At 44.5% G+C, this 26,446-nt stretch overlaps 2 protein-coding genes across 4 annotated transcripts in view; both read left to right on the top strand.

Moving 5' to 3' along the window:
- Positions 1–15,585, top strand: part of pcsk5b (proprotein convertase subtilisin/kexin type 5b) — a 47,016-nt gene extending 31,431 nt beyond the window's left edge. Inside the window, exons 14-24 of one of the 3 annotated variants that reach the window (XM_034296375.1) lie at positions 1,177–1,302; positions 1,793–1,895; positions 3,373–3,566; positions 5,188–5,272; positions 6,193–6,296; positions 6,378–6,516; positions 6,860–6,975; positions 12,881–12,983; positions 13,368–13,504; positions 14,311–14,511; positions 15,403–15,585. In XM_034296375.1, the coding sequence (XP_034152266.1) occupies positions 1,177–1,302; positions 1,793–1,895; positions 3,373–3,566; positions 5,188–5,272; positions 6,193–6,296; positions 6,378–6,516; positions 6,860–6,975; positions 12,881–12,983; positions 13,368–13,504; positions 14,311–14,511; positions 15,403–15,488 (1,394 nt within the window). In that variant the 3' untranslated portion in view covers positions 15,489–15,585. Of the gene's footprint in view, positions 1–1,176; positions 1,303–1,792; positions 1,896–3,372; positions 3,567–5,187; positions 5,273–6,192; positions 6,297–6,377; positions 6,517–6,859; positions 6,976–8,251; positions 10,220–12,880; positions 12,984–13,367; positions 13,505–14,310; positions 14,512–15,402 lie in introns of those variants that run through there. The other 2 variants (XM_010876831.4, XM_010876830.4) reach the window with 2 other exon arrangements.
- A 1,642-nt stretch (positions 15,586–17,227) lies between these two features.
- On the top strand, positions 17,228–25,295 carry LOC117595434 (proprotein convertase subtilisin/kexin type 5-like). Its single transcript, XM_034296524.1, has 14 exons — positions 17,228–17,414; positions 17,590–17,632; positions 17,735–17,874; positions 17,963–18,166; positions 18,340–18,423; positions 18,712–18,907; positions 19,090–19,304; positions 19,397–19,639; positions 20,444–20,677; positions 20,797–20,974; positions 21,179–21,396; positions 21,697–21,803; positions 21,897–22,092; positions 23,407–25,295. The coding sequence occupies exons 1-14, from the start codon at positions 17,399–17,401 to the stop codon at positions 23,823–23,825; spliced, it is 2,493 nt and encodes an 830-aa protein (XP_034152415.1). The 5' UTR covers positions 17,228–17,398; the 3' UTR covers positions 23,826–25,295.
- The last annotated feature ends 1,151 nt before the right edge of the window (positions 25,296–26,446 follow it).

Raw genomic sequence — 26,446 nt, 5'->3', positions numbered from 1 at the left:
GTTTCATGCCCGGTCTCTGCTTGGCCAGCGTTTCATGCCCGGTCTCTGCTTGGCCAGCGTTTCATGCTCGGTCTCTGCTTGGCCAGCGTTTCATGCCCGGTCTCTGCTTGGCCAGCGTTTCATGCCCGGTCTCTGCTTGGCCACCGTTTCATGCCCGGTCTCTGCTTGGCCACCGTTTCATGCCCGGTCTCTGCTTGGCCAGGGTTTGATTCCCGGTCTCTGCTTGGCCAGGGTTTGATGCCCGGTCTCTGCTTGGCCAGGGTTTGATGCCCGGTCTCTGCTTGGCCAGGGTTTGATGCCCGGTCTCTGCTTGGCCAGCGTTTGATGCCCGGTCTCTGCTTGGCCAGGGTTTGATGCCCGGTCGCAGTGTTGCAGTGCTGAGTTTTGAAAGCCACCCTTTTCTTGGCAGTGATTGGGTGGTGTGATGAAGCTTCCTGATTAAACTGTGTTTTGTACCCCTCTCCCAATCTATGCATTTTTACTACAGCTCTTGGACCTTCATTTTCCTTACCAGATTCACTTCAGGTTCACCAGTGATAATTCTGTGGGTTTTTTTATCCAGAAAATGTGACAGCAACTTTGATGGTTCACAGGTGAAGGCCAGTGGTGAGGTCTCTGTCGGCTGGGAGCTTCCACAGCACAGGAGTTGAATGGTCATCTTTTATTTCTTGTCAATGAGTTACTGTAATTTCTTAAGAGTTTCTGTGATTTAAAGTAAAATATCAAACAGAAAGAAATACAATGTACAATTTGCAATTCAGTACTATGAGAGAATTGGTCAGGGGTCTGAATAATTTTTCAAGGCACTGTATGACATTGCTGGTGTTGCATGACATTTTGCCTTTCATTTCTATCTCTTTGCAAAAGTTGAGAAAAGCTTTCACACAAAAGAAAAATATGGTGCATAGCCTTTTATCTAGTAAATGTTTTTGCATGAATAGTGTTGTCTTTGTGTTGTTTTCATTTTACATTTATTTTTGGATTCACACTTTTGCACAGTGACACGTGGAGAAAGATGAAGTCATTTCTGTTCATGTTGTGTTCCTCCAAATTGTGTTACAATTTACCAATTTAATAAAATCTCTTTCCCTCTCCAACTCTTACACTTTCTCTTTATCTCTCTATAATTTTGGTCTTTTTATCTCTCTCCCTCACCCGGTTGATGTAACACCTCAGGCAAATTAAAGGAGTGGTCCCTGGTGCTTTATGGCACCTCTGTGCACCCATACTCCTCCCTGCGCAGTGACAAGCCCCGCTCTGTTGAGCCCCCTGTAGATGAGGAGTTCACAGAGGAGTACAATGGTGAGTGGAGGAAAAGACCGACATTGGGAGGGAGGGATGGTGAATTGAATCAGGTCCTGGGAGGCAAATGAACCTCGTTCTGTCTCTGTTTTTGTTTCTCTGTTTTTTTTTTCTCCACCCCTGTATTTTCTTTCTTTACCTCTGGCTGTCCTCACCCTCCTGCATGCATACAGAGAAACGCTGTCTAGACATTACCCTGCAGTGAAAGCAGGACATACATCTGTAAACGTTTGTTAGGACATACACTCCTACCTTCAGCACGACGGAATACCTTACACACATAAACGCACATGACACTAAGTCTGGGTTCAAAACTGCTTTGACTGACTCGAAAACCTACACACTACACACAAATGTCTGTACGTGGTTGTTTATTCAAAATGTAGAATGATGGGTTGGAATGCCAGTGAACTCCCAGTTTTGTCTCCACCTAAACCCTCCCCCACCCTCTTGTAGCAATGATGCAATGCTAATGTGCGCTTTTCACCAGGGAACTGTGACAGCGAGTGCAACGAGAACGGCTGTGAAGGCCCGGGACCTCACCAGTGCATAAACTGCCTTCACTACTTCCTGAAGTTCAAGAACAACACCAGGTTAGCATGCCTGTGTTTGGCTACTTACTCCTGGACTACAACTGGGTCCTGTTCACTAGTCACCAAGATGAAGTAAAAGGACAAAAATTGCCTGCCTCATCCGCTTTAGATGTTCAAGATTTTGGCAAGATTCATGGGCTGGTGAGTGAGTGGTGATTTGACCACTGCCACATTAATTCAGACCATTGTTGGAAGGGTCATGTTTAGTACCATGAAGCAAGTGTTTTGCAGAAAGCAACTCTGTGTGAGAGGGGAAGGACGTGCCATGTGTGGTGGGTATTTAAGTCCAGCTTTTATTGCCTTTGTGTCTGCGAGCGCGGTGCATAGTGCATTTAGAGACATGCAGGTGCCTGTGAGGAGGAATCCTTTGAGGGCTTGGCAGCTCCGTCCTGTGTTGTGAAACCTTGTCATTAGCCCACTTAAAAATACAATGTTTTTCCACTCCTTCCAACCCTTGAGTGCTTGCTTGATGTAGCTGGAATGGATGTTGGGCTGGAAAGTATAGGAGGGGGTCGTTCAATGCTCGTAATTATATCCCTATGTTTCCCTTTGATGACTTCGCCCATTGGGTTGGTGTGTGTGTGTGGTTTGGTTTTACAGATCAAATCAGTAGGTCCATAAGTCCTCACAAGGATAGAAAAACATGAAATACTGCCCCTTGTTAAGACATCGCTGGTCTCTTATGAGGACAAATAAAAATGTTGGTTTAGGATCAAACTTTGGGTTTAGGGGTTAGGTTTTTAGGGGTTAGGTAGGGGTGGGTAGTAACGCGTTACAAGTAATGCAAATGAGTAAAAGAGTACAGTTTCAGAGGAACGAGTACTTTTCTAATTACTTTCTGGGGGCTGTACTCTTTACTCTTACTCAAGTATATATATATTTTTTCATAAATCGTACTCTTTACATTTAATCTGCTCTTTCGTAACAATTTTGTCTTCAGTCGTTTGTCCAAAAATCTGTACTTTTACTTGAGTACAGATTTTCAGTACTCTACCCACCCTTGGGGTTAGGTTAAGTTTAGGCAGAAACGTAGGGTTTTTGTGGTAAAGGATAGGTTAGGGTCATGGATTTTTGTCTTCTGGTCCCCATAGCAATATAAATACGCAACTGTGTGTGGCTGTAAGGTGGTGGCAGTGTGGGCAGTGAGAGAGCAAAGATTTATCTAACACATGTGCCTTTAAAGAAACATAAGCACGTATGCATGCATACACAAACAGCCATGCACAAACACTCCTGAGCACATACTGTACACACATGTACAGCCTCATGTGCGCACACGCAAACATGTGCTCTGTATACTTTCAGGAGTCTTGTGGAATTTTGTTTATCACCTTGTACAAACAGTCAGCGTTCAGAGTGCAAAAACTCTTTCCTTCTGCCGATTCCTGTCAACTGATGAAGCAATGACAATGATGTATTGTGCTTCTCTCTCCCTCTCTCTCACCCTCTCACACTCCCTCACTCTCCCCATTCGCAGGACGTGTGTGTCAGACTGCCCCTCCGGTTTTTTCCGTGACGACAGGAAACGTTGTAAGAAGTGTTCGTCTCTTTGTGAGACTTGTGTTGGCAGCCGTAGTGACCAGTGCTCCACCTGCAGGGCTGGGTTCCATCTCAATGAGGACACCAACACCTGTGTGGCCGGCTGTGTGGACGGCTTCTATCTGGACCATGGCAAGTCAACATGCGCACAGACGCGGAAAACATACTAACGTGGGCCTCAGTATCTGAAGTACTCCCGGTTCCCTTTCAGTCGGTCGCTTGGTGCGACGTGTTATGGGTTACGTGCCTCCTCAAGCACGCACCAACTAAATATTGTTTTCCTGGCCAGAAGGTATCGAGTCGGTCCGGAAGCCCTGCCTTGTTGCTGGCATAACTCTGGCTAGAACCTTCCGGATAAGAAATGTGCTCATACAGCAATGGTTCTGTTGCTTGAGGACCTTCAAGAGCACACGTCTTTGCTGTAGTCCCTGACAAATATACTCGCTTGAACTGACTGATGATTGCCAAGTTGATTGTGCTGTGGTAAAATGTGTACTGTTGGTTGGTACCCAAGGTCCGAAGAGGGTGAAACGTTGCCTTAGAGGACGATCCTGATGAGATTTCTCTCAAATACTTTGGGTGAACATGTTGTAATCCCTTAATGAATACAGAATGGCTTGTTGGGCTGGTTCCAGTCCAGTTTCATTTGAGGGCTGTAGTAATGCTTTTGCAACTCCCTCCATCTACTAGGATGATGGCTGCCATGATTCCCTTTAGGGTTAGCGTACGACCGGGTTCAGCTCTGGGTGTTATCTACCTGTCTGAACCCATCTTGTCACCTTCAGAAGCTTTGGGTTTTCAATCATGCCCCGGGGCACTAGCCCGTAGAGGAACCCGCGATTTGTCTTGCGGGGCACTCCAATTGGCAGAGTCTGATCACATCTTGTTGATGGGAGACCAGAGTGCCCCCCCCAGGCATGGATGCAGTTACGCACCAGTAGAGATAGACCCTCTACACCCCCACCATCCCCCCCACCCCCCGATCGTACCTTCACTGGACAGAGGACTACTGGAGGGGCTCTGTCATTGGCCTGAGAAACCAAGAAACCTTGGAAACCTTGGATACCTTGGTGTCCAGATGCCTGTCGAGGTTCTTCCCCTACAGAGCTTAATTTGCCGACATTTAAACATTCTTTCTGGAGCCCCTGGAGCTGGTCCGGCCAGTGAAGATTTCACTACTCCAGTGTTTTTTTGGGGGGGGAGCGACCAGACTCCTTTGCATCCCTCCTGCTCTCAGCCTCAAGCCAAATGTCTCTGTGTTTTCAGCACACTCCTGCAATGCATTGGCAGCTGGCAACTCCAAAGGGATCTTACTCTCTTGTGCCGTTTTCCCTAAATATGCCATTTTGGGAGGTCCTATCGCGTCACCAATCCTGGCACGCAGTGCCGGTTTAAGCAGGAGCGGATGGGTTTGCGGGCTGCATATTCTGCGTTGCCCCTAGAGACGGCTGCCATGTTCAGACGCTCCATAGGCTGCCCTAAGCTCCATAGGCTGCCCTAAGCTCCATAGGCTGCCCTAAGCTCCATAGGCTGCCCTAAGCTCCATAGGCTGCCCTAAGCTCCATAGGCTGCCCTAAGCTTCCGCGTTCAGTGTTCCAGCTTAGGGCATTAGAGGGTTCCCCCGTAGTATGTCGTACTTGATGACCGGCTGAAAAGTAGCTCATGGTCGAAGGTGGGGCTGAAGAAGGACCCCTTGGGGGGTAACGGTTGTGGTCGGCCCCTGTGTGAATGGACGTCTTCCTTTGGGTTACAGATTCCAATATGTGTCGGAGATGTAGTGAGAACTGCAAGAAGTGCACAGCGTCTAATATCTGCTCAGAATGCCTGCCAGGGATGAGGTAAGCCAATCCAAGCCTAACACAATGAAACCCTCACCTCCAGCTTTCTCCACCTCTTCCCCAGGTCCATGTCTCACACACCTCCAGCCTGCAATATTAGTTTAATCACCAAATGGTCATGTCAGCTATTTTGACATCTCTATGGGGTCTTTATTACCACCACTGCAATTGCCCTAACAGTGGCCGTTCCAAAGCATTTCTGTTGAGAACTAAACAATTTGAACCATTTCAAAACATTGTGGTTTCGAGCCCAGTCTGTCTTACTCCTGCTGTCAGTGCTAGATGTAATTCATGTGTGCTATAATCTTTTTGAACACCTGCAAGACCAGACAGACACTCCTGTTCACCATTAATGGGAAAGAAAGAGGACAAAACCCAAAATCCTTTCTGGGAAACAGAAAATATGATTCAGTCCAGCTGTTTTTCAGTTCTGTTCACCACTGAAACCTGTCCTCACAGCAACTTTTCAGAATGAGGTTCAGAATCTTTAGTTCTCTTCTCGGATATACTTTGGTAACACTTATTTCTGGAAAGTCAGTCTCTACAATGCAGTATAGTCTATATACAGACCATCACTAATATTTTAATTAGCTATCTACTAACCCTAACCTTAAACATTTCCGTAACCTTTAACCTAATACTTACTGTGAACCTCACCTTAGCAGGCATTTACTTAGTTTTTTGATAGTTTATTTTCTAGATAGACTATTTTTCCAACCCCCTTTTTTTTTGGGATGCCTGGCTGTTCCATTTATTTTTTTAACCCGGTCCCAGAGGAGAGATTTGAAACCCTTGGACTAATGTTTAGTCTATGATTAATTGATGTTGTGAGAGATTAATGTATGAAAGAGACAAACCAGCTGCTAGTGAGGTTAGGTACTAATGTGTGACTGTATTATTCAGTATGCTACTTTCTCCAGTCTCCAGGGCAACAAATGTCAAATGACCTGTAACCCGGGGACCTACTATAACGGCCATCGGCGGGCCTGTGAGCTGTGTCACCGAGCATGTGCCACCTGTGCAGGTAACACCCCCTTCATAAAGCCAATTGTCAGGTGAAAACGGCTTTCCCAGAGCGCACTGCTCACGTCTCCCCCGTCGGCAGGCACGGGGATGGAGGCGTGCAACCAGTGTGCGGAGGGCTACTTCATGGAGGAGTGGCGCTGCGTGTCCACGTGCAGCGTCGGGTACTTCCTGGCCGAGCAGGCGTCGGAGAACGGCGACGTCACCAAGTCCTGCAGGAAGTGAGTCTGCTGAGAACACGCTAACTACACCTTTCCGCGGGTTTCCTTTTTGGTTTCACACCAGCTCTCTAAAACCTGCCCGTGTTTATGATGTGAAAGCGCCTCAAGCCGGCTTCTGATCTTCAAAAGGTTTCCAACGTCTGTCCTGGATCCAAGGTCCCCCGTAACCTTCCATTTCCTCCCTTGATCTGCTAACTGTCTGATCTGAAGGACCCAGCCGGCAGCCTTCGAGTCCAATGGACCCACATCATACATTTAGGGATTTGGACAAGCTGGCTTTGTGTGAAGTGCGCCGTCTATTCTAGTGTATGACTGAAACTTGTCCGTCCTTCCCCCTCCCCAGGTGTGACCAGAGCTGCTATGCCTGTGTCGGGCCCGGCGAGAGCAACTGCAGCACCTGTGTGAGTGGCTACAACCTGGAGGCGGGAGTGTGTGTGGTCAGCACCATCTGCAAAGATGGTGAGTACAGCAAAGCCATCAAAATGTATTACATTGTGGACTCTTCATTTCAGGAGCTTGTATTCAGTGGCTGCTGAATGCACAGGTCAATGCCAGAGTAGACCTTCCCAGTGGTCTCTTTCACTCTTATCCATCTCTAATATAATCACTCACTTTTTCTCTCACTATTGCACTCACTTTTTTGCTAACTCTCTCTAGCTCTCACTTTCTCCCTCATTCACTGATAGCCTTTCTATCTGTCTCATTGTCTCCATCCTTCACATTCTCTCGACATTTTCTCTTACCGTCACATCTATCACATTCTCTTCAACACATTAACTTAGAATTCTCTCCTTCCGTCACATCCTCTGAACATTATTTATTCATTTTCCCTCCTTCATCTCTTACTCTTTTTGTTGTGATCATTGCTCATATATACACATATAAAACATTTCTGTTGACATCTTGTCTAAATTCGGTGTGGTCATACAATACTGTTTGTGAGTTGTGACCAAGAGTTGGAAAGAGAGCCCATGTCTTTCTTTGCTATTATTGGTCGTTTGTTTTGTCTTCATGAATTTATTGGTGTAAACAAACTTCCCCTGTAATTGTGCCCTTGAGCAAGGCACCTGATCCCCTTTGTTGCTCTGGATAAAAGCATCTGCTAATTTCTAAAATGTAAAAGGTGCTGGAATATGTACTATATAAATAAATGTGCCCTCTGTCCAACTTTATGGTCTTTCTTGTGTGTTCTGATTGTTTTCAAATGTCATCCCCAGTCTGTCTATGACCCACTGAAACAAAGATGTGATGTGTTGACTAACTACTTATGAATCACTTTAGTTTGTAGCCAAATCAACACACTCTAAATTTGTTAGTGCCCCAGAAGTGTTAAATGTCTGTTTAAATTAAATTGGGAGAAAAAGGTTAAGGTTGGGACAGACTGGCGATTGACATATTTTAGCAGTCATCTCTGATGAAAAAATGACTTAGTGTTGTGATTTTGAAAGAGTTATTCTTTAAAATTGATTGATGTTTTTTCTCTCTTTCCCAAAATATCTGTTTTCCTTTCCGACATGGATCCAATCATTCCTGCTGGACGACAATCTTTTCCCTACGATGAACCTCAAACATCTGATGGATTATAACCGAACTCTTTCTGTCACCTGACCTCTCTCCTGACCAATCACCTGGCTCTGCCTCTCCTGACCAATCACCTGGCTCTGCCTGTCCTGACCAATCCCACTGCTATGCCTGTTGTCTTTTCCTTATTTCCTCTTTCCTGGTCTATGGAAAGCAAATGAAGAATCTTGGGCGGAAGGCAGTTTCTGCGTGCTTGTAAAAAAGAACAATCTGTGCCAGAGGAAAGTGCTGCAGCAACTGTGCTGCAGAACATGTTCGCTGAAAGGGTGACGGGACATCCCTCCAGGGGACATGGGGGGCAGGCAGCCGCGGCGGGGGGCACCCCTCTACCTCAGCCCACTCACTCAGTCACATAATTTATAAGAAATTCTGTGCCTCTAAAGAGACTGTGTCAGAGGTGCGATGACAGAACTACAACAAACCTACCTTTTTTTCTGTACTGGGACATTTGGTCAGGGCGACAGTAGCAACTGGGACTTACAAAAAAAACAAAACAAAAAAATGTGTCGGTATTTTGTGACCAAAGCATCGATGCCAAAATAATTGTACCTTTTTCCAGTGTGGGATGTGTGGCGAGTTGGACGGCCCCCGTGAGTATGGGTTTACTGGTGTGTTTGCTCCTCCCCAGGAGTGATGATGCGCAGGTGACAACTGATGAACGTGCCAACGCCCGGCTGTGTGTCTGGAAATAAACGTAAAAGCTCACTCAATAATGTGAAAACCACCTGGGTTGAGGATGCGCGCGCGCACGCACACACATACACGCGAGGACACATGCGCACACCCACACATGCACGTGCAATCATGTACACACATGGCAAGATTGTGCAAACACTTGAATTGGCAGGTGTGACAACCATGTCCCCTTTCTGCCCATAGCCGTCGAATGCCACAGGGACTCCTGACTGCTTGATCTCAGTACGCCCCGAGAATCCGAGAGAGGCTGCCCGAACGGCGTCCGCTGTGTTTCAGGCAGTGAACATGGTAGCTTAACATGGATAGAAACCCAGCCAGCCTCAAACTTGCCTCCTTGCGTACTCACATGCTAATCGAGGGGGAGGGAGAGCTTGACTCTTATACACAAATCGTTCCACGAAACGGTTGAGGTCAAAGTGTTATTGAAGGCAGTCAATTTAGGAAGGGATTTACCATATATATTAATGGCTTCTCCGTTACATTGCAATTGCCGTTTACTTCCTGAACTGACAGCATCTCATTTGAATTGACCTCTATCTTGTTACACACGCACAAATATGAGACCTGTTTATAAAACACCACATTAAATAAATCCAGGTTGTGTTTATTAGGCAGAAAACCACAGCAAACGGAGCCAGGGATGACTACAGAGCCTCATCTTTTCTGTTACTACAGGGCGGTTTCACAGACAACAATTAAGCCTAGTCCTTGACTAAAAAAATCAAGGTCAACGATCTCCATTGAGCTATATTTTTATTTCTTTTGTTGCAGGACTAGGTTTAATCTATTTAGTCTGTGAAACCGGCCCAAAATGTTTTGAAGACCCATATCTTACTGCTAAATAAGAGCCATCTTACAAAAACCGCAGCATTATAAGGGCTTTTCCACCACATGGCATTCAAAAAGAGGTGGTACTGTGTCTTTTTGATCATCAAACAGTTTTTGACATGTTAGACATTTCTGGTGGACTTCAGATTTCATTCTATCCCTGCTAGCTGCCACGCGTTACAAACGTGCCAGTGACACCATATCCAACGGCATGCATTTCATAAGGAAGGTGCTCATGAAGCGCCAAATGGAAGAAACAGACTGTATTATGTATTAATGTGTTCAAAGGATTTCCATTGCGTGTGCCCCAAGTGAACACGACCCGGGTGGGAAGCATCACGAGAGACTCCATGACAGTGTAGGTGCTACAAAATGGTGTCACAGTCTGTCTCTCTGTTTATCATGGCTATGAGAGTCAGCTTTTTGTAGGTGTTGGAAAACATGTTCATAAAACCCATTATAGAATGAATACTGACTGGGTTTTGCGCGCCATTGATTCTCAGTGTGTGGGTTTATACCGTTGAACAATGACAGTGTTCCTGTAGTTGTGTCGTACTGTTGTTTTTGGTTTAATTGGAATAAAGATTGATTGATCCCATTGGTTAACAGAAACCGTTTCTTGGTCATTGTTGAAGATGGCTCAGAGTAGTCGGTTTACCACTCCTATGTTTTATTGTAAACCAGTGTCAATGTTCTGTATATTAATGTCATTAGACCGAGGTGTAGTCAGACCTTTTTTTTTTTTTGTACTTTCTTGTTGTTTTTTATTAAAAGGTTTTATCTGTTCATCTTTTCCATTTTTTCCACTGGACTATTTCAGCAATTGTGAATGTAATCCTTTTTGCACACTGTTAATCTGGGTGGTGTTTGTTAGACCAAACTGCATGGGCTAGCTGGACTGAATTGGACTACTACAGTAATATGAAATAGAAAGTGTAAAAAGTGTAGAAATGATCATCTATGTATTTTTTTAAAGTACCAGATATTTTTTTTATCATAATATATATATATTTTTTTGTAAATGATTGAAGGTGCACAACAGTGGCCTATTAGACCTGTGTTAGCAGGTTTCAAAAATTCTCAAAATGAAGAGAAAAATGTTGGTTTTTGTTGTTGAGAGGAAGAGTAATTTATACAAACAATATTACCTATTGAGAGATGTCTCAACTGTTGAGGGTGGACATTTGTCCTCTTGAAGTTTGACAGTTCCATTAAAACTGTGTTGAATTTCAGACATGATCCAACATTATCAAATAGCAAATTCTTTGTCTTTCAGTAAGCTAGCTATATAAATACATAATCAAAATCAGCCTTGGATTGCAGTAGAAATATAAAATATGGTATTATGGGTAGCAGTGTATTTGCATGTCCCAGGATTGTCTCTTGTTAAGTTAGTGTTAAAAAACATTCATCTTGAGGCAACTAAAATGCAATCGTGTCGCATAATTTCACCTTCTATAGAAATATTATTTATTCAGAATAACAAAAAAAACATTTAATCGACTAATTATCCACTGTATTGTTTATAATTGGATAGCAGAATAGTGGAAGTATGAAAACACATTTGCTCCCCCTGCTTTATTAGGGGGGGGGGGGTATGGCATGTGTTCCTGATTGAAAAATGTTCCATGCTGGTGGTTCATAGCATTCAGAATGACACCGTGTGGGACAGTTGCTTTTACCACTTCAAGGCTAAATATATCATATTCTGACTAGATTTATGATCAACTGATTCAAATCATTGTACAACATCTTCGTTACGCTCTGACCGTCATCTTTCAGGATTTCTACTGGTGTGGGGTTTTAGGAATGTAGTGAGTGTGTTATCAGGTAAAATGTCCAAAACGAAGCAAAAATGGCTTCATAGCAACGTGAAATTTCTCAATCAAGAATTGTGGAGGGAAAGCTTGCTTTCTATTAACTCATACTGCCTGGTAATGCCAAATCTAACCACCTGAATGTGCAGAAATTCCAATCTTTCTGTTTTCAACATGGTTTTTTGGGTGTTATCATCAAGGAAAGGAGGACATTTAAATTGTTTATTTTGTGAAATTGTTAGTAATGCTATTCAGCAGACTTTTCATTGTTGATTTCAAACATTCACCGTGCCAACATTCTTAATCTAGTGTATGAGCCACATAAAGTTATCATGAAAAAGGTGGAAATATGTTTCATTCTAATATATAGTCATTGCTTCATGTACTGTCAATACAGCATTAAAATAGCTCTGAAGATTGCAGCAATGGTGTTGCTTCACCACTGATACACATTGGTTCAATATGGGTCCCAGCAAAACCAACCCAACTGAAACACTGTTATTTTTTCTACTTTTCTACTCATTTTCAAGAATGTATTTTCATACTAAAACAGACAACAGGGTTTAAATAATATTTTTTCAAATAATTTAAGCCCTTAATTTGCAACTGAATCAAGTGCTAGATGGGCATGAAATTAAAGATTTATTGAAATGGGCGGACCACCTACATTTTATAGAGCTAAACATTTTACTACGGCATGCACTAATGAATACCAACTGTTTCTTGTATCCAGATGCTATAACAGGCAGTGCAAAATGCTTTTTCTGCTGTCAGAGGTTGCCCTCTGAAGGTCGGCCAAACGCGTCACTGAAACAACTCCGTCTCCCCCCAACTGACACTTCCTTTATTCTTTAAGCTGTTATGTTCTGAAGTCATTTTGTGCATGCGTGTGTGTGTGTGTGTGTGTGAGTACGCTGGGGGCCTTCTGAATCGTTCCAGCCCAGGCTCATCTGAATGGGGGTTCTGCCTGTTGTGTTTCACGCACAAAGAAATGCTTTTGTTTTGTCCCTGAAAACAATTAGGCTTTTCACAAAAAAGCCAGAGTCAGCGACCTCGCTCTCCGCTACCCTCGCAGGTCTGTGGGTACTCAAATCTCCTCCCTGTTTCAGACGTGTCCTTCCTCACGTAGTTTGAGGAGGTGTGGAATGTGTATTATGTAATTATAGCATTTATTCTATTCTCTATTCTAGGCTGAAAGTCTTACAACTCTTTTAAAACATAATTCTAACCAGCTACAGTAGTGGTGACCTAAACAATAGAATGGTACCATTTCACTTATTTGAAGTTAGCTTCAAACATTGTGGAGGCATAACCTGGCCAGCCGTAACCTGGCCAGCTCAGTGGTCTAAAAAGGCTCTCTGACCACAATGAGTATGCATCTGGTGTGTGAAAGGTGGGTCTTAGTGGGTCCTTGGTAAAGTACGTTCTCTTTCTGTTTCCAGGTGAGTATCTGAGCAGGCATATGAAATGCCACCTGTGTTATCCCACCTGCTCTAGATGCACAGGTCCTGAGAAGGAGGACTGCGTGAGTTGCCTAACCAGCAGGTGAGAGACTGGAAGCAGTGGATTTGAACAGGTTGAAGAAAAAGTGCATAAAATGCCTCCAGTTGGGTCTCTTCTGTTTGGCAACTCATTAATATGAATCTAGTCCTAAAATAACCTTTTGATCAAATGCCACCAAATGTCAGTTAGACTTCGCAATGGAAGAAGTTATCAGGTGAAATTAACATACAAAAAAAAGACCACGTCCGGCAGTTACTCGACCAAAAATAATTTCAGTGTTTTAAGGAATTGACTGAGTTTAGCAAGACAATACCAACATGTTATGAAGCATTTATTCACACATCTAAGCGTATTATGGGATTATTTATCCTAAGATGTACAAGAACAACTAATGAAAATAGTGTCTGTCTGTTCACAATTCCACAGGTATTTAAACAAAGGAGAGTGTGTGGTCCAGTGCCCACCAGGGAGTTATGGCATGGGCAGACAGTGCCAGCTGTGCCACCACACCTGCCAAGAGTGTGTGGATGGAGGGCCCGACAACTGCACGAGCTGTGATAAAGGTATAACATTTAGGACTTCACGTGCATCAAGTTATAAAAAGCCCCACAACATTAGCAGGAAACATGATCACAATAGTAATAGCTTTGCTTTTACAGTGTGTGACAGCGTGCTATCTCTGTCAACACGTGATACTGACGTTAACCACACAAAGAGCTTGCTGACAGACTCGCGTGCCAGACCGCAGAGGCTGCAGTGAGCACCAGATTTCTGTACATCTGGCACAAAGTCTCCACGTGCACACAGACTCAATTAGTCAGTCAGACAGAGTTTGAAATGTGGTTCCATTTAAAATGAGTCTGTCTGGAATTTGAGGAGACAAGACAATAACAGCATCGGCCCGCATGCTTTCCTGAGATCATGTTCGTAGTAGCCTACCTCAGAATGCTGGACCTCATCCAGCCAACTCACCTCTGGCTGAACAATGAACAAAATGGTTTTATTTGAGAATGGTTTTATTTAAGAATGACTCGTTGACTGAGAGATCCCACACATACAACGACTGCTACCCGAAAAGGAAGCTGAGGTGTTTAGAAGGACCAAAGAAAGGATGAAAAGGATTGGGGTGGAAGGAATGCATGAAGGAGGAGGGATCCACTGATTGGAATGGTCACTGGAAAAGACCACACCAGAACAACTTCACATGCGTTATGAAGCCATATTTTTCCTGTCTGATTCATCCGAAGATAAAGGCAGTTACAACATCTGATCCAGACACATTATGACCTCAGTAATTATTTGTCCTTCTGTCCATGTGTTTGGTGTTTGCGCCAGTGAAACGGTCTGTGTGTCTTTCCGCCCGCCTCAGACAAGTTCCAGACAGACCGGTACCTCTATGGAGGGGAGTGTCGTGAAGTGTGTCCAGAGGGCTTCTTCCACTCGTTGCTGAGGCGTTGTGAGGCATGCCCCGTCAACTGCTCGGCGTGCACCGGTGCCGACCGCTGCCTCCTCTGTAGCCCCTCCCATCAACTCAGAGACGGACGGTGCGATCCGCTGGAGTGCGGAGAAGGTGAGACGCCCAACCGACCGACACAAACCAGCTGTTTTCTTTTTTCATCTCTCTAGCACACTTTTACATCTCATTACTGTCTTCAGTGCGCTACCACTCAGCGGGTTATATCACAAACCATTTATATTCCAGTCTGTCCCATGCTCAGATATGCTTTATTTAAATTTTTCTGTTGGGCTCATTCCTCCCAAATTGATTGTATGTGAGTCAGATGTGTACAATTTGAGAGGGGGACACACAGAACAAATTATGTTGGATCCCTTAGGAGTTCTAAACATTAAAACTGTGGGGAAATATATATATATATATTTTTTTTTAAATAGCTCCGTTCAATGATTCCTAAAAGATCAGAACATATCCTCTTCAAAATCAGCCCCAAATGGTCCTTTAACCTTTATAACGGTTTCACCCTCACGGTTTCAGTTTAAGGACCCCTAAAAGATCCTCCAGCAACGTTTTTCTCTTTAGAGTGCCCAAAATTAAAAACCACAGAGAAACAGCTGAAACGACTAAGATGAAGAAAGAGGAAGATCAGACTACGAGGCGATGTTAGAGAGTTGCTTATATGTGGCAAACGTGTCCAAACTAGTCAAACGCACGGACCCACAGCCTGGCAGCTCACACCCCAGAACACCTTGCATTTAACACCTTCCCCTCTAAGCTGGAAAGTTACCACATCTCAATCTATCCTTCCAGTCAGCGGTGCTCATTGCATTTTCCAAGAGCATTACCGAGCTCCAGACCTTCTAATGAGTGTGTAGGACTGTTCTAGAATTCACACTAGCATGTTAACTAGTGGAAGGACTGTATTGGACATTGTCATGGCAGTGCCTGTGGTTATAGGTCCGTATGTATGCGATGTGAGTCCTGAATTATGTGTCTGTCTTGAAGGTAAGGTGGAGGTCTCAGAGGATGACGGGTGCCTGCCCTGCGAGGAGGGCTGTAAGACATGTCTAACGAGTAAGTACACTGGATGATTTCGGACCACCTAAGCCTTCCAAAGGGAATCCGCCGTTCGCTTCCTTTTCCTGAGCCCTATCTGAATAGCTGGTGTGCATCTTCTGCCGTATCGCGCAAAGCCCATGAGGCACTCACAAAATAGTTTTACCTCACTATCACAATCTTTCCCACCCCAGCTTCCCACTTTTAGTAATTATAATCCTCTGGAATTAAAAGATGAGTGACGGATGAAAACTTAGAGATTATTGTTGCGGCGACGCTCTGCCTCAAGCACTGAAATGTTGGAGATGAAAAGAAAAATCAGCGGAGCGATAAATAGCAAGTGCGTGTATACCCCTTCAAAGACCCTTCCAGTCTGACTGAGCATGATAAGAGATAGCAGCCCCCTCCCCCTCGAACAGATGCAGGTTCTGACTACTTTCATTTTAAACTGATAGTGAAACTTCTCCAAACTATAACAATGCTGAGAAAGATCTGCCTCTTTTCACTCTCTTTGTGCTCCACACAGCATTTTCTCTCCCAGATGTCTACCGCTTTGACGCCTTCCCCTAGGCCTCAGTAGTCATAAAAACATTGGGCAAAAATAGTTTGGAGAGCAAAAGAATGAGTTCTGTAGTCATGTTCTTATAATAATCCCACTGAGTAGGGGGTGATGTACCTGAACCAGGAGCCACTGCTCATCCCCTGTGAAGTTGGTCTGCCTTCTTCCCCAGGGAGATTGAGTAACCCAAAAGAGAGCGATTGCAAAATGTTTGACTTTTATTTAACGTGCTCTGTGAATTAAGGGTTAGGTTTAGGGTTCAGGTTAGATCATTTGGGTTCCAGTTACTTTTAGGTTAAGGGTTCAGTTTATGGATCGAAGGAAAATAGGATTTTGACTGAGAATAATTTTCGGGATTCCCACAAGGAAAATGGAAAGTGTGTCTCTGTCTGTGTGTGTGTTTAATGTCTTTGTTTCTGTGTTTTCAAAAGTGGTGGAAGTTTTTCCCTTGGCATGCTTCATTAATATTTATGTGAGGTGTTTTTTCCCCCCCACTAATGTGAAATAGACAGAGCCTGAAGGCCTGATTTCCAGCTCTTTGCTCTTGTTCCTCTCTATACCTCGTTTCTACACCCTCTCCTTTTTCTGTCGGTCTGTGCTCCCTCGCTCCCTCTTTCTAAGTAATTGCTCTCGCAGGTAGAGGCTTGTCCCCGGGTATTGTAGCCTAATGCAGCGCTGGCTTGTGGGTGTCAGGAGGCCTGGGTTAGCCGCGCAGCCCCGTACTGCAGCACTGGAGTAGAGCAGCCCTGTCTCGCAGGAATGCCCCATGGGGCATGGCTGAAGAAGAATGGGCTTTTGTTGCTCCTGTCTTTCCTCCTGGGATGTTTTGGCTGCCAGGAGCTGAGGGGATGACGGGATGTGGTGAGGCGTATCCTGGGCAACTCTGATGGTTGAGAGACAAATACGGTGGATGGGTTTAGTTTAGTGGCTTACTGTTAGATCACGTGCCTGGGTAAGTCATGCTAGGGTTTTCTGGTTTAGAGAATGTGAGTGTCCTCAGTGTACAGTATGACCTCTTCTTATAAACCCCCTTATGTGTACACTGTTTAATTGGTGGACTGTCCTGTGTCAGATGAATCACAGAGTGCCCTCTGTTTTTGTTTTGAGATCTCTGGGTTGAGCTGGTTGTAATGACTCCCAGCTCTGCATAGGAAATGTAAAGAGGCTGGTTTGGGTTGTTTTGAACTACATTGGTATGTTCAAATTGATCCCATTCACCCCAACAATGGGCAGATTGATGACTGCCCGGTCCCTTGTGATGCGAGGCTGCCATCTGCTGTCAAGATAAGGGAGTGTTTTTTTGTATTTGCATTCGCTCTATTGCATTCGCTCAATAGTCTAAACTGGCTTCCTCTCCTCATCTCCTATGTTCACACTCACTGAAGAATGAGAAAAATTCATAGTAGGTTTCTTATCCACCATAAAAACGTTATCTTGCCTAGTGTTTACAGAACAGTAGTGGTTAAAGAGGAGACTGCTCAAGGAATGTGAATGAGCCACTCAGAGGAAAGAGTTGATGAGGACAATAAATCTAACTTTTGGATAAAATATTTCCCCAAACCATTTTCTCCATACAGAAAACCCCAAGCATTGTCTCACCTGTGCAAACGATTACTACCAGTAAGTACCTTCTTGATAAATAATCTTTCACTCAGCTCCACAGCAGCCTATACAAAATATATGGACGTGACAGCAATGTCTCACCTTTCTATCTTTGTGGAGGTTTGGGACTGATTGCCACAAAAGCTGCCCAGACCGGACCTATAATGAGGGGACAGCATGTGTCAAGTGTGAGGACAAGCATTGTGTCAACTGTGACCAGAGCCAGTGCTACTGGTGTGAAGAGGGCTTCCACCTCTATGGTACAGTAGATCCCGTCATTCAGCTAACGTTTGGTAGGTAGAACACATCTTATGTTGCTGGCTATTAATCAAGTGTGTGTTTGTCTAGACGGAGAGTGTGTGGAGCGGTGTGCAGAGGGATTCTTTGTCGACAAGGAGGGTCAGGAATGTGAACCGTGTCACCGTATGTGTCGGTCTTGTAGTGGGCCCAGCTATGACGACTGTGATTCATGTGAGGATGAGTACACTCTGACAGATGGAGAGTGTGTGAAGAACGACTCCAAATCCTGCCCTGATAAACAATTCTATGATGGTAAGGCATCGTCCCTACTCAACGCGTCCCGTACATTTTGGGATCTGCGGCTAGCAGCTTGCGGACGTTGTACGTGCTGTACAGAAGCCGATTTGATGTCGCCCATTAAAGTGTCCTCTTGTCTCTCCTCTGTTTCAATACACTCTGAGTGGTTTCCTGTATTCTGTGCTCAGATCAGGGTAAATGTGAGCAGTGTCACTCTAGCTGTCAGACATGCACGGGCTCTGGAAATAATGAGTGCAACACCTGTAGCAAAGGTAAGAGTTGATTGGTGTTTACCTGGGTTGGGGTCTATTGGAAATCAGAGTGGTATATAAGCAATTCTTTTAATTCAATTTTAGATGAATGGAAATCAAATTTCAGGACATTTGCTTTTAAACAAGATAATATCAACAGACTGTGTTCAGTACAATAGCAGGGAATCCTTGAAAACAGACGTTATATGTAAATACTGCAACAGATGATTGAATTGAGCCCTTTATGGAACATTCATGGCGTAATACATAGTGGCATAACGTGACCTACTTGCTTGTCTGGGTCTGTAGGTCTTTTCCTGACAGCCCACCAGATGTGTTTGACAGAGTGCCCGTCCGGTACTTTCGGCAATGCCACGTCGGCCCGTTGTGAAGACTGCCTGCCAGGCTGTGATCTGTGCCAGAATGGCCACCAGTGCCAGAAGTGCCTGTCTAAACACACACGGTTGTACCTGGAGGGTGGCCACTGTGTTCCCGAGTGCAAGAGGTCAGATCTTCTCACCACCTTCTCCCTTTCCTCCATCCCTTCCCCATGAAACTGATCTGTGACGTCCTGTGTGCACACCACAAGCTACAGTTTAAGTCCTTGTGAGTGTGGTTGATTTTAATATTTGTCACCCACTTGGGTTTGAGTCGAGTAAATTCCCTTCACTTACGTCTTCCATTCAGGGGTTTCCCCAGGAGTGGCGAGTGCCAGCCCTGTGCCCCAGAGTGTGCCCTGTGCCAGGGGAATGCCACCCACTGTCTGAGTTGTGCAGACGGCCACCTTCTACTTGAGCACTCGTGCGTAGGGCACTGTCCCGACAGGTACTACTCCCACGAGGGACGGTGTGTCCGCTGCCGCTCGGCCTGCCTGGAGTGCAGCCAGGACGGCCAGTGTTTGGGTGAGGCTGCTGTGGTTCTCTCAGACATACGAGCCACACGGATTGAATCCCCGGGGGTCAGTTCACGTATGTTCTCTGTCTTTCTGCCCCAGTGTGTGGTGAGAACTACTTCCTACATGAGGACCGCTGCCTGGACCATTGCCCCGAAGGCTTCTTCCCCACTGTGGAGCAGAGGGTGTGTGCGCGCTGTCACACCGACTGCGCGTCATGTGACGGGCCTGACGTGGATGACTGTAACGTCTGCCGGAATCCCGCTGCTGTGCGCCACAACGGGGAGTGTCTGGCCCACTGCCCCTCGGACACTTACCAAGACACAGCCACCTCCGAATGCCAGGGTACACGCACCACATTTCACCGTGCCAGGGTACACACACCGCATTTCACCGCTCCAGGGTACACGCACCACATTTCACCGTGCCAGGGTACATGCACCGCATTTCACCGTGCCAGGGTACACGCACCACATTTCACCGTGCCAGGGTACATGCACCGCATTTCACCGTGCCAGGGTACACACACCGCATTTCACTGTGCCAGGGTACACACACCGCATTTCACCGTGCCAGGGTACAGGCACCGCATTTCACCGTGCCAGGGTACACACACCGCATTTCACCGTGCCAGGGTACACGCACCACATTTCACTTTGCCAGGGTACACGCACCACATTTCACCGTGCCAGGGTACACGCACCACATTTCACCGTGCCAGGGTACACGCACCGCATTTCACCGTGCCAGGGTACACGCACCACATTTCACCGTGCCAGGGTACACGCACCACATTTCACCGTGCCAGGGTACAGGCACCACATTTCACCGTGCCAGGGTACACACACCGCATTTCACTTTGCCAGGGTACACACACCGCATTTCACCGTTGATTTCATTGTAATAGGGTAAACAACATCATTTCACCATGACATGCTATTGGTCTGAGATACAGCTCTGGAAAAAATGAAGAGACCACTGCAAATTCACCACTCACTCACTCACTTTCCTTTTCAATTTTTTTTGGAAAGGAAAGAAAAAGGTGCCGTGGTCTCTTAATTGTTTCTGGAGCTGTATACGGTATCAGGCATTGATTTAGTAAAACCATAGGGTCGTCTGTTTCTTACGGACGAGGCGTCTGTTTCTCAGCCTGTGACAGGTCGTGTCTGACCTGCTGGGGTCCTGATGCCTCGTCCTGCCTCAGCTGTGGGCCCGACATGCAGAAGGACGCCGATGGCCACTGTGTTTCCTCCAGCCAGTGCTCTCTGAACTCGTACAAAGACGCGTCGGGCGACTGCCAGGCCTGCCACCCCTCCTGCCACCGGTGCTCCGGGCCCTCAGGGGCGCACTGCCTAAGCTGCAAACACAAGGCCTTCCTGTTCAGTGAGTCGCCAATCAACTGGACACATCTTTCAGTTTCAGGACGTTGTCAGACGTTTGGTGCCTAACGACGTGATGTGTTTTCTCCCTCTCGCCATATTCTTTCTCTCTGCGTACGTCAGACCAGACCTGTGTGGATGAATGCCCGGTGGGTTTCTACGGTGACAGAGACGAGCGTGTGTGTGACCGATGTCACGCCAGCTGCCTGTCATGTGCAGGACGCTACAATGTTCAGTGCACGGCCTGCAGACCCAGTCTATTCAAACAGGGCCGTAGTTGTGTAGAGACCTGTGGTAATAGGTAGGAGACACACAAGCACACGCACGTTGGACTCTGAACGGTCCGTTGTCCTTTCTTAGTTAAAGGGATGAAGTAGCCTGGGTCCTAGTCTGTTCATGCTCTTTTGGGGGAAAAAGGAGTTGCCATGGAGCAGAAACAGGCTGGCACCCAGGCTGAGCGTGTTCATAGATTGTGACCAGCCTGAACTTTTCCTCTTTCTCCCAGTCACTTCGGCAACACCACCACGGGGACGTGCGACCGCTGTGACCCATCGTGTGGCACATGCAGGGGTAGAGGCATCCGGGACTGTCTCAACTGCCGCATAGGTTACTTCTACCTGAAGCAGACGGGGCAGTGCCTCCAGACATGCCCATCAAACTACTTCCCCGACAACAGAACCAAAACATGCCTCAGGTGTCACCCTACCTGCAAAACCTGCAGTGGTAAAGGCCTAGACATATTCATTCTCTGCCTACATTAGTGAATTCTATGCTTTCTGCAAAGAGAGCGCAGATCACTTGTCCCATAATGTTTACCCTGCTTCACCTGAACAGAAATTTTTACAGAAATCCTTAATGTGCTGTGGTCTGCTGTACTGGATTCCATGGATATTATTAGCTAACTAGTAAAAGCTTGGTCCTTTACTAGTCCACACAAAGCCAGTCAACATGTTAAATTTGAGGCGTGAACTTTTGGTGTCCGCTACATTTCCCATTTCAAACGGTACCATTCTCCATCTGCAGCTGCGGGAGCCCTGTTCTGCACGTCGTGCTTCGAGGGCTTCAGGTTTTGGGGCGGGATATGCGAATCTTCCTGTTTCGTTGGATTCTACGCTGATTCCGCCACATTGGTAACTCACTTTTGGTCCTGACTGTGACCATTGTAAATAAAGTCCATAACGGGGGGGAAGACTCAATGTCCCGTTGTGAACGTGTGTTCCCAGGGCTCAGATCCTCCGTGTAAGGAGTGCGACCCTTCCTGTTTGGACTGTAAAGGTCCTGGCTCGCGGGACTGCACCGTGTGCCCCGCCAGCCTGCTCTTCGCCGACGACGGCCGCTGCCTGACCTGCTGCGGAAATGAGACGCGACACAGGAGCAGCCCAATCCCCTTGGATTGTTGCGACTGCCGGACATCACAAAGTAAGTGATCCCCCGTTCTGTTGGCTTTACCTGCAGCGCAGTCTGTAAGTGTTTGGAGGGTGACACGCGTTTTCTTGTCCTGGCTTTATTCTCCAGAACATTGGACTTGAAATGAAACTTTGACTAAGAGGTTAAAGTGCAGGGTGAGAGCTTTAATTTTCGGGGTATATTAACCATGAACGTTTAGGAATTACCACCTTTTTGATTTTTAGTCCCCCCATTTTAGAAGACTGAAAGATTATTGGACAAATAAACATAATCTTAAATAAAGTTCTTATATTTAGAACTTGGATGCAAATTCTTTACAGTCAATGACTTCCTGACATTCACCACCCATAGAAATCACCAGTAGCTGGGTACCTTCCCTGGTAATGCTCTCCCAGGCAATCTTCTCCCAGGCCTGCATTGCAGCCTTCTTCAGTTACTTTTTGCTTCAGGGCATTTTTACCTAAAGTCTTGGCTGGACTGAGGGTGATTGACTTGACCAGTCAAGAACATCCCTTTTCTTGTTGCTGATAAACCCCATTTGAGTGTAGAGTTCCTCCTTGGTCTAACAATAAATGTGTCATTGCTGAGTTAAAGGGATTTATTTTTTCTTCTTAATGTACCAAACAGTTGATTTGGCACATCTAATGTTTGGATAATTTTTCTGATGAGTAGATTTTTGATTCATCTGTGTTATGATGGCCTGCTTGTCTTTGGTCCTTGTGTTGTCAAACTCCAAATGCAAGAATCAAGACTAGGCATTGACATTCTCTTGTGCATGCACTAATGATTCAAACAGACAGACATGCATAAAAAGAGACCAAACACCAAATACTTTTGGTACCCTAAAATAGGGAGAGTATGCATAAAACATGTTGCTATTTCTAAATTGTTCATGTGATATTTATGAAAACTTGGATTATTTGAAATCCAAAAAGCTGAAACAATCAAACTGCACTGGACTGTAAACACAATGAAACACAAGTTGAAAACATTTTTTTCCATCAGCCTATTGCATTTCAGTTCACACATTCCTAACTAACCATGTCTGCATAGGATTTTGGCAAATTTGACGCTAGTCAAAGGCAATGCCAAAAGCTGCTAGTGGATTTAAATTATTTAACACTATAACATTTTAACACAAAACAAAAGCTATGCAGTTTTGGCAAGTCCAGATCTTACCAAATCGTCCCCTACGTTTAAGCCACGCTGTATTGTTGGTTATTGCATACAATTGTGCTCTTGGCAACATATTTTATATTGCAACTTTATCACATTATCCCAAGACAAACAAACAAAAGAACCTAACCACGCCTGTTTGATTCCCAGTGGAGTGCGTCTTAGGGGTGAACTTCGTATTCCGGGGCATTGAGGAGCTTCCAGAGTGGCATCCCATGCACTTCATCATGGCTGCGGTGTTCCTGGTTTTGGGCCTGGGTGCTGCTTTCTTCCTGGTCCTCCAAATGCGCTCCAAAGCGGGCGCAGCCTTATACCAGACGGAAACCAGTGGCTATAAGAAGCTGGACACCAATGTGGGCAGGGTTGGGTCGGTTGCTTACCCTGAGTCGTCCTATAGTGAATACAGTGATCGCATTGTTGAGGATGAAGAGGAGGAGGAGGAGGATGATGATGAAGATATTGTCTATATGGGTCAGGACGGGACAGTGTATCGTAAGTTTAAGTATGGACTTCTTGAGGAAGATGACATTGAGATGGAGTATGATGACGAAAGCTATTCCTTCAGATAAACTGAAACCTCAGGCAAGCCCACAATGTTTACAAAAATTCATAATTTTCCTTAACTTGAAAACAGATTTTTTTTGTGTGTTTATGTGTCTGTGTTTGGGGGGATAGAATTATAAGAATAAAATAATTATGCATACTTTGTGTGTTTAGAGAAACATTTGATATTTTATTCTGCTGCCACTTTCACAATAGTGTTGTATGTAGGTTCCCTTTTTTTTAAAATGTGGGTTTGGGAAGTGGCATGGCCATTATCCCATGAACAACCAAAAAGCATTGTTTTGTTGGGTATCCATTTTTTCTTTCTATGATGATCAAGAGATTTTAGTGGTAGTGCACTTTTAATTTTGTGAAGTTTCTTAATGTAGGATCCCACTGTCATTTAAAAATTCAGTGTTCAAATTGTTTAATAATCCTGTAGTTGTGATCCCAAGATGTTTACATACACATCCTTGAGTGCATTACTAATTAAAACCATGTGCTGTAACAATGGATTTACATTGAAAATCCTATTTTCTTTAACCCCTGACTTTAACCTAATACAAAAGCCAATACTTAAACCTAATTCTAAACTTTTCATTATTATCCTTGGTATACTATACTTGTGAGGACTTTTGGTCAGTAGTAGTAACACACTACAAGAAAACATTTACTGACCTTGATAATGAAGATCAATCTATTCATGAAACAGAAGGACGCCATAGAGCCCTTAGAATAATGTGGATCTATTCATGACACACAGAAGGACGCCATAGAGCCCTTAGATTAATGAGGATCTATTCATGAAACAGTAGAACACCATAGAGCCCTTAGAATAATGAGGATCTATTCATGAAACAGTAGAACGCCATAGAGCCCTTAGAATAATGAGGATCTATTCATGAAACAGTAGAACACCATAGAGCCCTTAGAATAATGAGGATCTATTCATGAAACAGTAGAACACCATAGAGCCCTTAGACTAATGTGGATCTATTCATGAAACAGTAGAACACCATAGAGCCCTTAGACTAATGAGGATCTATTCATGAAACAGTAGAACACCATAGAGCCCTTAGAATAATGTGGATCTATTCATGAAACAGTAGAACGCCATAGAGCCCTTAGACTAATGAGGATCTATTCATGACACACAGAAGGACGCCATAGAGCCCTTAGAATAATGAGGATCTATTCATGTGTTTTTGCATCCCATGCATGTGAAACAGTGTGGTTGATTATTATTATCAGAAATATAATGTTCTCTCTATTTGTTTAAATTAAGATGACTGGTCACCTCTCTGAGCCTGGTTCCTCTCTAGGTTTCTTCCAAAATAAATGTTCACTTCTTAGGGAGTTTTTCCTAGCCACTGAAATTCAACACTGTTGTTTTTTGCTCCTTTGGGTTTCAGGATGGGCACTTTGTGATACCTGCTGATGTTAATTTGATAGATGGATTAATCAATGTTTACTTGAATAAAGTTGTATTTACTGTGTGAGATCAAATTATGTACTTTCAGGCATCCCATTCTTGGCTCCAGCTTTGAAATGTATTGTTCCTTGTTATTGGCTAATGGACACAGTTCCCCTTAATCTACAGTGTCTGGTCAAATGCCTCCCTTTTGATGCAACATATCTAAGTATGTATCTGGTTAGTTATTTTATTAGTAATATAGTATGAATTGGCATAGCATAATCCCTGGAAATTAACTACTCACAAGAAGTAGAAATGTTATACTTCTCAACCGTGAATTCAACAATGGTACTAAAAGTAATAAGATCTGGTTATTTGAACGTTTTATAAAACTTTTGGCCAGATTGTTCAGCAGCAAACACATGGGTTTTGAATATGTGACAAGCACAACACATTCTACTGGTCCCTGAGCACAGGCCCATGGCTATCTGATGATAAAACAAACACACAGTTACACACTCATTTTCACCCCAAGAATTGTATTTCAGGACACGTTACTTCAACAGTTACAGAATATAATCACAGTTTAAATAACTAAAATACTATTTTCTATTAAAGGTCTGTTAAATCTGTGAGTTATTAGGAAAGGATGTGTATGATAAATATGGAAAAGATCTATACAGACGAAGTGTAATACTGTGAAAAGCTATTGACAATCTGCCTTTACACACACTTAAAAGAACAAACAAAAGGACAAAACTATTCGGATAACTGAGAAGTGGATCAGTTCGCCCTGGTTTATGCCATTTTCATCTCTAATGAGCTAGGTGTTTTGCTTGATATTATATATGAGTATATTGTCTGACTGGGTGGTACTTAAGGGCAAAACTGGAGAGAAAAGCACACAGACCTACTACTGGATAGATTCCTTTAAAGGAGAAAATGAAGAGTACTGGATTATAAATATGAGCTATGATATTTTTGGACAATGACAGTAAAATGAGTTTCAGGCTACACAAATTTTGTAGAACATCTGACAATGTACAAAAATGAGGATAAAATATATACACATGCCCCTCTATTCCTAAAGAACAAAACTTTAGACAGTGGTTCCATCAAAACCAGCAACAAAACCCACTAGTAATTGATTTGTATGAAGTGAGTATTTTTATTTTACTGAAATTACCACAGTACATTGACCTCATGAACCAGACCCTGCCATCAGAGAAATGC

Source organism: Esox lucius, chromosome 13 (assembly GCF_011004845.1).
Source record: "Esox lucius isolate fEsoLuc1 chromosome 13, fEsoLuc1.pri, whole genome shotgun sequence".
NCBI lineage: Eukaryota > Metazoa > Chordata > Actinopteri > Esociformes > Esocidae > Esox > Esox lucius.
This window is presented reverse-complemented; position numbering and strand designations above follow the sequence as displayed.

Excerpts from the sequence above, each read along its gene's own strand:
- LOC117595434 (XM_034296524.1), top strand. Across the intron at positions 18,908-19,089 it reads TGTGTTCCCGAGTGCAAGAG|GGGTTTCCCCAGGAGTGGCG; the intron begins GTCAGATCTTCT and ends TCTTCCATTCAG. Across the intron at positions 22,093-23,406 it reads CGACTGCCGGACATCACAAA|TGGAGTGCGTCTTAGGGGTG; the intron begins GTAAGTGATCCC and ends TTTGATTCCCAG.